Here is an 11,441-nt window from a genome sequence, read left to right as displayed (position 1 = left end):
AACAACAGAAAAAAAAAACACACTACTAGGAGTTACCAAAGTACAATGAAATAAAACCGTAACCATGAGGTAATACAAGGGCACATGCTCAGACCACTGAGCAATACTACTTTGAAAAAGCTCCAGCCACATGCGTTCAGCAGAAAACAACAGGGACCACCACTCTAACATTAGCTACAATTCCCCCCCCCCCCCCCACGAACATGACTGGTTTGCTGCTCTTGATCTTCAGGATGCTATTTTTGTGTGGCAATTTTCCTGAGCTACAGGAGGTTTCAGATTCATAGGGGCAGGTCAGTATCATCAATATACAGTTCTCATCTTCGGGCTGTTTATTAACTGCATGACACAGTAGTGGCAGCCTATCTCAAGAGGCTGGGAATTCATATCTTCCCATACTTAAACAACTGGCTAGATGACAGGCAAGTCCAAGAAAATTGCTCCCTCCAGGTCCACTTTGTTCAGTCTCATTGGTTGGGGCTGATTTTGAGCAAAACAGTCAGTGTTAGTTCCAACACCACTGAAAAAAACCAAACAAAAACAAATACATTATAGCTGTACAAGACTCAGTTTGAGTCTGTCTCCAGCTGCTTGTGCAATATTTTGGTACTCATTCAGACCTAATTTATCCATGTTTCCATTTTCTGTAGAATTTGTGTTTGATTTTCTGGTGATTAAAAATGTGATGGAGCCACAGGAAGAACAGTAAAAGGCCATTACCTTTTCTTTGCAGGAGGCTAGTTTACCGTTGTGTCCAACATTAGAAAATACTGGCATTCGAAAAGGTTCAGAGAAGGGCAGCTAAAATGATTAGGGGTTTAAAACGGGTCCCATATGAGGGGAGATTAAAGAGGCTAAGACTCTTCAGCTTGGAAAAGAGGAGACTAAGGGGGGACATGATAGAGGTATATAAAATCATGAGTGATGTGGAGAAAGTAAATAAAGTTATTTACTTGTTCACATAATACAAGAACTAGGGGCCACCAAACAAATAAAAGGAAGTTCTTTTGCACACAGTCAACTTGTGATACTCCTTGCCTGAGGAGGTTGTGAAGGCTAGGACTATAAGTGTTTAAAAGAGAACTGGATAAATTCATGGACGTTAAGTCCATTAATGGCTATTAGCCAGGATGGATAAGGAATGGTACCCCTAGCCTCTGTCTGTCAGAGGGTGGAGACAGATGGCAGGAGAGAGATCACTTGATTGTTACCTGTTAGGTTCACTTCCTCTGGGGCACCTGGCATTGGCCACTGTCAGTAGACAGGATATTGGGCTAGATGGACCTTTGGTCTGACCCAGTATGGCCATTCTTAGGTTCTTATCTCTGAGAAATTGAGAGTTCTCTTGCCCTCCTTTTTCCCTAAGGTCATATGGCAAGAAAAAATACCACCAGTTTGTTTGTTAAAATCATCTTTTATAAAGTCCATTTTCATAGTCCGTTGCTCTCACTCCTCTCTTTCATAGGCTCAGGAGATCTGTCATTTCATGATCACCTCAGTGCACAGGGTACAGGTGCATCAAGACTGGAATATATATGCACTGACAAACACTTGAAGAAAAAAATGTTAAGAGCTGTACATGTATAGTTCATATTCCAAAGAGTTTACAATCTGAGCTCAAAAACAGGTTGGGAAAAGGGATCCAGTATAGAGACAGATCAGGGTGACAATAGGTATTAGTGCCATATTTTTTTCTACCACCAAAAGAAACCTGTTGGCAGAAGATGCAGGGTTAAAAATGAGGAGAGGAGAAGCAATTATTGGACAAAGTAGTGAGAACCTTAGTAGAAAAGCATTATGAACAGTGAGGTTGAGTAGCTGAAGGGTTGCATGGAAGAAGAGGGATCAAGCAATTGGTAATAGGGGCCCAAAGCCTGAGCTCCAGCCCAAGCCCAAAACTCTACACAGCAATGAACCAGCCCTGCAGTCCGGGTCCACTGTGGGTTCTTTGCTGTGTGGACATACCTCATGAGGCTGCCTGCTCTTTTAAATACAGCCTTGAAAACCACTTTGACGTGATCGAGTGTGCGCTAGAGAATTCAGATCTCATTCTAATGCAGAGACTACTGTAACAGTATTGGAATAAGAACTTAAGAGTAGTTAAATTAAACTTCAGTGAATCAAGTTTGTAAAAGTGCTATTAAATGCAATTTAATTTCCAGTTGCCTAGGCTTTTAGTTCAGACCTTTTCTTTAAGAACAAGATAGCAGTTTCTACCCTGAAACACCTTGCTTTTGTATGCCTTTGTTGTTTTTAACTTAATAGCATTGTATTAGGGTAGTCAGTTTAGAGGTTGGAAAAACAGAACACACTCTTAAAAACAGAAGTAAGTGCTATATGTGGGATATTCGCCATTAAAACCTAGAACAACAGAAGAGTGCAGATACCAGTTTAAGCTGGAAATCAAAGTTTCAATATGGGAATTTTTAATGAAAAATTGCCCTTTTCATTTTACATTTAGAAATGTAAATTCATTCAACTGAAGATGGTTAATCTCCATCCTTGTCAATATACACTAGTTTTAATACTATTTTTGATGCTAGTTCTGTGTTAATGTAAAAACATAAGAACCGCACTCCCAGTACACTTACTGTTGGCTATTAAATCAAAACGTCATACTTCCTCCTGTCCCCCCCTACCCCAAAGCAAGTTACAAAAGCTGATGAGCTTTACATCATGTCTTAACATTTTTCAAATGAATAATTTGGATATTTCCAGTGTACATATTTTCCCAGGTAAGGTCTACAGGAGGTATCTTTGTAGAGCTTGGAGAGCTTCTCTTTACAAAATTCTATTGCAAATGAGCATTCACAGTATCTCAGAGTCTGTTAATATTACTACTATACATCTCAGGTTTGTAAACATTAGACGAATACATAGAACAAAGTACCATGATCCTCTGGTACTGCTGAAAGGAAGATGAGGTAACATTAATAAATCTCAGGATCCACAGGAGGCCCTGATGGAATAGTTTACACTGCTGCCAATATTCTTCAGTTTCATAGTTCCTGGTTAAGGCTTTCCACCTGATGGTTTGCTAAGGCTGGATTCATTAGCTCTCAATATCCCAACTGCATCTTTAACAGCATGGTATATGACATTCTTCACCTAAAAGGAAAAGAAGTAGTAAGCCACTTTAAAGAGGCAAAGCTAAAGCACTTATCTAGTCAGTCTGAAAAATTCTACATTTAGATTCTTGTACAGTGAAAAAGCTTTGACTTTTTCCAAAATAAGAGGCATCCGTGAATTCCAACCATGTTTAAGACTATGTTCACAGTTTCAACAATTAACTGAAGGCTGGTGTAGCTTTATTAAAGTCCATTCTACATCTGTATGTGGCTATGTTTTGGTGTGTGAAATTAAGTGAAGTATGGCATCAGGTATAACTGGCTACTTGAGATATTTTCCTACGTTATCAAACAATGACTGGATGATCCATGTTAATGACTGTTCTGTATTTTGGCTTACCTAGTTATGTATGGTACTGAACTGAATCCGCATGTGAACCCAATGGTGTATTGTAGGTATGGCTGAAGTTAAGGGGGAACAGTTGAGACTGAGATGGCAACTGATGAAAGGAGTGTAGGTGCAGTTGAATTATAACTGATTTTCAGAGTTGTGTTGTGCAGTGCAATCTAGCAACCATTACTTCAAGTTAAAGTTCTTGAATGTGGAAATGTCCCAGGTTTAATAATTCTGGGAATACTGTATTTCCCTCTTCCAGAACGCTCAGGTCTCTCCCCCGACAGTTCCATTGGCTAATCTCAGTGCGACTCCATTAGGTTATTTCAAACTAAAGAAATTACTGTCATTTTTAAAAGTTCAAGACTGGCTTATGATCACATCACAAAATGTGAGTTTGGTGAGAGACAAGTCTGGAATTAGGGGAGACTGTAGTTCTTTAGCTACATGAAACCAAAAAATGAGGAACAGGGAAAAATTTTAAAAAAGGACACACACACAAAACCACCACCACCACCACACACTTCAGTAAAGGATTTACTGAAAGTTATACAGAAAATTCAATTACTTCTGAAGAGTTATTTTTCAGAATTTGATTTAAAAAAAATTAAAACCATTCTGTTAACATGCTAAGTCAGGGGTCAGCAAACTTCTTGGTCCAAGGCATGTGGCAGGCCATAAATGCTCACGAAATTGGGGGTTGGGAGGCGACAGGGGGTGTGGGCTCTGGGGTGGGGCTAGGGGGAAAAAAAAAAAAAAAAAGAAAGAGTACAGGGTGTGGAATGGGGCTCCGGGTGGGGGCAGGCTCTGGGGTCAGCCTAGGAATGCAGGAGGGTGCTCTGGGCTGGGACTGAGGGGTTTGGAGGGGAATCAGGGCTGGGGCCGAGGAGTGCAGGCTCTTGGGGTTGCTTACCTCAAGCAGCACCCAGAAGCAGCGGCATGTCCCTCCTCCGGCTCCTATGTGGAGGCACGGCCAGGTGGCTCTGCATGCTGCCCCATCTGCAGGTGCTACCTCTGCAGCTCCTGTTGTCTGTGGTTCCTGGCCAATTGGAGCTGCGGGGGCAGCACTTGGGGCAGGGACAGTGTGCAGAGCCTCCTGGCTGGCCCCATGTCGGAGCCAGGTGGGGGACATATACACACACACATACATACACAGAGAGAGAGAGATAGAGAGATAGATATATATATATAGAGAGAGAGAGAGAGAGAGAGATGTGGAAAGTGAAGGCCAAAGTGGTCCCAGTGGTGGTAGGAGCACTCGGGGCTGTGACTCCTAAGCTGGGTGAGTGGCTCCAACATATCCCAGGAACAACATCAGAGCTCTCTGTCCAGAATAGTGCAGTGCTAGGAACAGCTAAGATACTGTGCAGAACCCTCAAAACTCCCAGGCCTCTGGCAGAGGACCCAAGGTTGAGGAAGACACATACCACCCATAGGGGTGAGAGGGGAATTTTTTTTTTTTTTTTTTAAACTAAAAATTGGTAAGTTACCTGCAATTTATCTTCATGGTTCGTATGCGTATGTGACAGGTATCTGAATTCCTGAGTGAGCCAAAAGCAATGTTTGACATGCTCTGGAGAAACAAAATCTTCTGCTACTTTAATACAACTGTATAAGTTATGAACCTGAGAGGGCAAGAACAAAAATATATCAGTCACATGTCTAGAAGTCTGAAATTATCAATCAATAATAGCATCATAGGTTCTTGCCTGATGCGGTGCTCCTGCTGGAATGAAAACTACATCTCCTAGAAACTGCACAATAGCCCAGCCTTGAACTCCATATTCTTGATGAAGACGTTTTCTCAAAGATCTGTCCAAGTACCAACTCTGATCATGAATTGGATCATGATCGACAGGGTTCTCTTGACCTTGCTCTTCCGAGACCTGAAAAAACCGTCACAATATGACAGTGACTATCCAAAAAGACGTCAAATACTGTATCAATGTGCACTTGTTGTATTTGACAAACCCAAACCATTGAGTAGTTGACCTGTGTATTCCTATGTTCCATTTTCATTAATGTATATAGCTGGTACTGTAATTGAAGTTTTGTCATTCAGTACTTTAAGCGCTCTAAAGGTTACCACCATAGTCTATTTAATAATACAGAAGATTTGGTATTCTTACAGCACTTTGCAAGCATTTGCTAATGATCTTCACTACGCTTCTGTGACAAGGACAAGTATCTCATTTACAGATAGCCCCTCTGCGTCCTTCAAGTGACTTGCACAAGGTCACAGAGGGAGCCAGTACAACAATGGGATTAGAGGTTTTGTACTACAAAGTAAGATATTATGTCCTGTAACCTACCTTTCTCTTTGGTCTTCTCATACAAATATTTAAGGTAGAACAATGCACTGTTTTGTAAATGCACTGTCTGAAACAAAGTTGAAGTATTAACTTCCCAGGCAGAAGCAGTGTCCTTAATTGCCATTAACATCCCTTAAACCTAGCTGTTGTACCAGCCCTCTAATCCCTACCAATAAGCCTGTCAGAGATCCCCACATTCACATCTCTTATAAGACAGTGTGTAGGTTTATCAGCAGTTTATTTGTCCAAGAGAACAGCCCAGAACCATCATCAGAATTTGGCAGTTTCACTCTTCCAAGGTCTCTCCCTCACCTCCCAAGACACACTCTTTCCAATCACTTGGCTGACTCAACCACCTCCCTTTTAAATGCTTTCCATCTGGTTTACTTTTATTCCCATTACCAAACAGGACTACACCTAGAATTGAGCCCACTAATTAAGCTGCCTTGCAAGGCCTACACAAAGTCCTGATATACAGAAACAAAGTTCTTGAGTCTGTATTATTTAATTATCCATTCCAGTGTTAATCTCACCCATCTTGTGTTGGTGAGAGAAGCTTTGGAGCTTACACAATGCTCTTCAGCTATGGGAAACACAGAGCAGGTCTACACTACAAACTTGCCGTTGTGCCGCTATAGCTTCTTGTGAAGATGCTCTAAGCGCTCTCCTGTCAGCTCAACTCCACCTCCACAAGAGGCGGTAGCATGTCGACGGGATAAACTCTCCTGCCAACATAGAGCTTTCACAATTGGAGGGTTAAGGTCAGCATAACTACATTGCTCAGGGATGTGGATTTTTCACACCCTTGAGCAACATAGTTATGCTGAAATAAGTGTGTAGTGTAAACCTGGCCTCATTCAGTGTTGAAGCTTAATACAAGGCAGAACAGAAAAGAGGGAGATTGTTAGTGGGTTACAGATTGTTGTAATAAGCCATAAATCCAGTGTGTATTCAGTCAATGATTTTTAGTGTCCAGCAAAGTTATGAATCTAAGCTCCCCAGCTTGTCTTTTGCAAGCGTTGTGTGGGTTTCCTTTGAGGACGAGGACTGGTAAGTCAGATATAGCGATCACTTTGGAGAGGTGGGGGGGGGGAGAGTTGAAGTGTTCACCCACAGATGATAGGGTGTTTTTCTGTTTTATTGTTTTCCTGTGGAAGTTCATTCAAGAGCATAGTGATTGTCTGGTTTCACCCGCAGTTGCTATTAGGACATTTAGTTCACTGGATGAGGTACACTCTGTGTTGGGATAGGCACGTGCAGTACCTATGGACCTTGAAAGGTGTGTTGTGGGAGGGTGTGGACCATTGTAGCAGTGGATGTGTGTGCAGGTTTTGCATCTGTTGTTCTGGCAGGGCCTGGGATTGACAGCTACAAACGCCCCTCTCTCCAGTTTTAATCCTTTACACATCAGCTAATGGCAGACTTAAAAGCTGACCAGTTTTTAAGATGCTTAAAGGTTACAATGTATTCAAGCTGCACTGTAGTACTCAGGAGGGTGGAGCCTGGCTACTGAAACTCTTGCCTAAAATGTCAGTTTAAGATCATATCGCCATCGTCACACAGTGCCATAAATTCAGGATCCGCTGAAAACATGGTGTAAAAAACAAAGACACTCAGATTTCCTTTATCCTACTTCCTGGGCTAGTTTCTACTCTCCCCTCTGCCCCCACTGCTCATCTACCACCAGATTCTTCTAACTCATCACACAATCTGGCCATTCTTGGTGCAAGAGCCCCTGCAGCACATGCCACATGAAATGAATTTCAGATTAAGGCCAGAAAGGAAAATTGTGATCTAGTTTAACCTTCTGCATAACTATTAGGACTTCCCTGAATCAGTTACTGATTCAGCTGTAGTTGAACTACAGCATCTCTTTGGATATTATTTTAAGTCTTGATTTTAAAATTCTCAGTAATTAATAATCCACTACAACCCTCAGTTAATTTGTTCCAATTACTAGACTAACAAAATCCAGCTATTTTGCTGAGAAAAAAAAGTTTGATTAAGAAGTTCTACAGAACCCGCCGACATTCCTGCTCCTTGGCAACCTGCCACATAGACTGCCTTAGAGTTGGGGACACCAAGGCTCCCAGCAAGTTGGCTGCCTCCGAGCCAAGGCTGCATTCCCTCTTGCAGAAAATTTCCAAATGTTTGTTTTGTGTTCCAAATTAAAACTAAACCAAAATTTCACTTTCAAAATATCAAAATTCTCCAGGAAAGGGAATTCTCTGCCCAGTTCTATTAGTTACTCTCAATTAAAATTTGCATTTTTTTTTAACCTTAGTTTTGTCTGGCTTCCACTTCCAGCCATTGGATCTTGTTAGAGTTTTGTTAGATTGAAAAGCATTTTATCATCAAATTTCTGTTCCCCCATGTGTAAGTTTGTTTCTAAGCATAACATTAACCTACCTTTTTAAGGAATTCACGGATCTTCTCTGTATCTTTAGCAGCATAAATGTGCCACAGAGCACCAGGTTTCTCTCGACTTTCTATAAAACGCTTAATTGTCAACTCATCGGAATCGCCATCTTGTATAGTTTTAAGCACTTCTGTTACAAAACAAAGAGTGAACACATAATTACACTGAAGGGCTTTACCTCTGATTACGCACGGATGATCTCAATGAGCAAATGTTTTACCTTCTTCTTGATTGACCTGCCCTTTTGGTATGCCCACATAAACCATAACATTAGCTGCATCAGACACATCTAAATGGAGGTTTGTTGTGCCATACTTCCTATCTTCTGGTGTAATTAAACCTGGAAAATTTAAATATATGCAAAATATTTGTAGGCCAATAACGAAATATGCACTATAAGAAGCAGTTGTATTTGAAAAGTAATGTTTACAATGTTTGTTAACACAATTACAGTATCAAAGTTTTTTTTTTTCCCCCTCCAGAGAGTCAGAATTCCAGACTGGCCTCTCTATTGACTTGTAATCGTAAAAAATATACAATTTCAAAATAGGCTTATAGCCGAACACACTGTAACTGCTGCCTTATGCCTAACATGAGGGGGGAAGGATAACTCAGTGATTTGAGTGTTGGCCTGCTAAACCCAGGGTTGTGAGTTCAATCCTTGAGGGGGCCACTTAGGGTTCTGGGGGAAAAATTGGTTCTGCTAGTGAAGGCACGGGGCTGGACTCAATAACCTTTCAAGGTTCCTTCCTGTTCTAGGAGATAATCCTATCTCCATTTTTTTTTTTTTTTTTTTTTTTTTTTTTAAGAACATGGCGAAAATGTACAGAAGCCATGCTCAAGACTTACTAGTACAGAGTTTCTATAGCCATGTAGGCCAGTATGAGTCTCAGAAACAATCCAGTTTCCATTAAGTATGGCGGCTATACTAGCAACTCCCATAATGAAAAATTTGTCAAGCATGGCTCTGAAAGAACCATGCCTGAGAGCTGTTTTAACACACGTCAAGGAAAGAAGGGCTCAGAGAGAGATTAAAAAGGGAGGCTATGGCTCAGAGGAAAAGGAGCTCCCAAAAGATTGGGCAGAAGTAGTGGGCACAAGTAGAACAAGCAAATATCCATGGAGAGCTGCAATAAAGTAACAAAGAACATCAGATGTGTCATTAAAAGGACAGTGGAATGAATGCACAGAGGTGCTTGAGAACTAAGGACAAAACTGACTACATAAATAGAAAGAGCTCAACTGATGGATATTGACAGTAACTTGTCTGAGCAATGCTAGTTCTTACAAAAAGGGAACCAAGATCAAACACCTCATTTGGATTGACAGAACAACTAATCTGATTGTCTGTGATTACAGGTCTGCACTTAATTCTGAAGTTAATATTTACTGGAATATATGGAAAGTATGAACTACAAAATTAACAGGATTACTTACCATATGCATTGTACATTTTAGGACCTAAATCTGGTCGAACAAAATAGTTCGGAAGTCTGGAGGCAAGGTTGAGTTTACCATCTCTTCTAGTGTACTCTGGCAGTGGAATGTTATTCATCAGGTCATCAAACCTACAGTAATACAACTCCATTAATATTAGGCAACAGTATAAAATATTTGGAGAGATTTATTAAAATTACTATAACCAACATTATTTTCTTTCCCAGCCAAGGGGCATAATTCTTTCATCATCTTTCTAATGGGAAAACAGGAGAACAGCTAAAGACGACATAGGAACATAGATATGTGAAGTTTAAGATGTACGTTAGTATAATTACTAATATCTTGAACGATGAAGCCCCTAAGATCAACTAATTGGCCAATTATCTCTATTGTCACTAAGTACAGTATGCAAGTTAGGCAAGGCATGGATGAAATTTGGCCCAGAGCTTAAACTTGGCAAAAAAAAGTACGCTTTGACGGGACCTAAAAACCAAGAGAAGTGTTAAGGATTTTTTTCCTTTTTTCAAGTCTAAACTTTAACAATCAGCAGCAGCAAAGGATTAATTTATTTAGATGTAAATGCAACCTATTGTACTGTCATGAGCATCTATAGCAAAACTTATTTCTCAAACACCCAACCATGCCAAGCATCTCACAGAAACAGATGTCGTTTATGCATACACGACAGTCACTGATCAGAGTTGAAACAGGTGTTTCAGAGTTCAATAGCATTTGTGATTTCTGTGATCTCTTTTGTGCATCAACCATGCAAGGAATAGTTTTTTCACAAGTTCATACCGAGATGGCATCATGTCTCGGAAGTCTTCTCCTGGAGGCCAGTCCTTCAGCTTCAACACCATTGGCTCTCCTCCTTCTGTTTTAAGACGGCCTATGATTAAGGGTTCATAGGTATCAGTTACTTATAACTTGTACTTTCTATAATAGAAAAATCTGTCCAAAGGTGTCCGGTCTCACACACTACAAGCACGCTGTAGCCACAAACATTTATGCAAAACCAGGGCCCTGGTTTTTCCTAGGACAATGTAATCTGGAAAATTCCTTGACTTGTGTCCCAGAAAAAGCAGTTTCTTACAATAGCAACTGGTTCTTCCAAAAACTGGGTGTGTCCTCCCTATCCATCCAATCCCAGCTGCAATTTAATTTAAGAAATCTTCAGGAAATCAGTGGCTATTGTGACTTCTCAGCAACCTCTCTCAGTATCAGACATTTTGAACAGAGGTTAGAAATGTACTGTCCAGCTCCCATTGCTTAAGTTTCTTCCCCCTAGTACCACAGAAAAAGATCCGGCCCACCAGCCATTTTAATCTGGTCTTTGAGCTTCTGCTGGGGAGCAGGGTCTGGGGCTTGTCCAGCTCCTGCGCTCAAGCTGGGGAGCGGCATCGGGGGCCAGTTCATGCGGCTCCCGGAAACTGCAGCATTTCTCCTCCTCCACACCAGGGCAGCCACGAGGCTCCGCTCTGCATGCTGCTCCCACCCCAAGCGCCACTTCTGCAGCTCCCATTGGCCAAGAATGGCAGTCAATAGGAGCTGCAGGGGCAGTGCCTGCAGATGGGGCAGCATGAACCAAAGCCATCTGGTCATGCCTCTGCGTGGGGGTAGGGGGGAGGGACATGTGCTGCTGCTTCTGGGAGCTGCTTGAGGTAAGCATTGCCCGGAGTCTGCACCCTTGCTCCCCCCTGTCCCCCAACCCCCTACCCCAGTCCTGATCTGCCTCCCACCATCCGAACCCTTCAGTCCCAGCCCAAGCATCCTCTTATACCCCAAACCCCTCATCCCCAGCCCCACCC

At 41.7% G+C, this 11,441-nt stretch overlaps 1 protein-coding gene across 2 annotated transcripts in view; it reads right to left on the bottom strand.

Moving 5' to 3' along the window:
- Window positions 1-2,403: 2,403 nt before the first annotated feature.
- The window catches only part of KDM3A (lysine demethylase 3A), a 51,322-nt gene continuing 42,284 nt past the window's right edge, over window positions 2,404-11,441 (bottom strand). For both annotated transcript variants that reach the window (XM_032776870.2, XM_032776869.2), the window contains 7 exons: window positions 10,432-10,522; window positions 9,631-9,761; window positions 8,414-8,533; window positions 8,184-8,323; window positions 5,172-5,348; window positions 4,953-5,087; window positions 2,404-3,108 (listed from right to left, as the gene is read on the bottom strand). In XM_032776870.2, coding sequence (XP_032632761.1) covers window positions 3,013-3,108; window positions 4,953-5,087; window positions 5,172-5,348; window positions 8,184-8,323; window positions 8,414-8,533; window positions 9,631-9,761; window positions 10,432-10,522 — 890 coding nt within the window. In that variant the 3' untranslated portion in view covers window positions 2,404-3,012. The remainder of the gene's footprint in view (window positions 3,109-4,952; window positions 5,088-5,171; window positions 5,349-8,183; window positions 8,324-8,413; window positions 8,534-9,630; window positions 9,762-10,431; window positions 10,523-11,441) is intronic.

The sequence above is a fragment of the Chelonoidis abingdonii genome, chromosome 5 (genome assembly GCF_003597395.2).
Source record: "Chelonoidis abingdonii isolate Lonesome George chromosome 5, CheloAbing_2.0, whole genome shotgun sequence".
Taxonomy (NCBI): Eukaryota; Metazoa; Chordata; order Testudines; family Testudinidae; genus Chelonoidis; species Chelonoidis abingdonii.
This window is presented reverse-complemented; position numbering and strand designations above follow the sequence as displayed.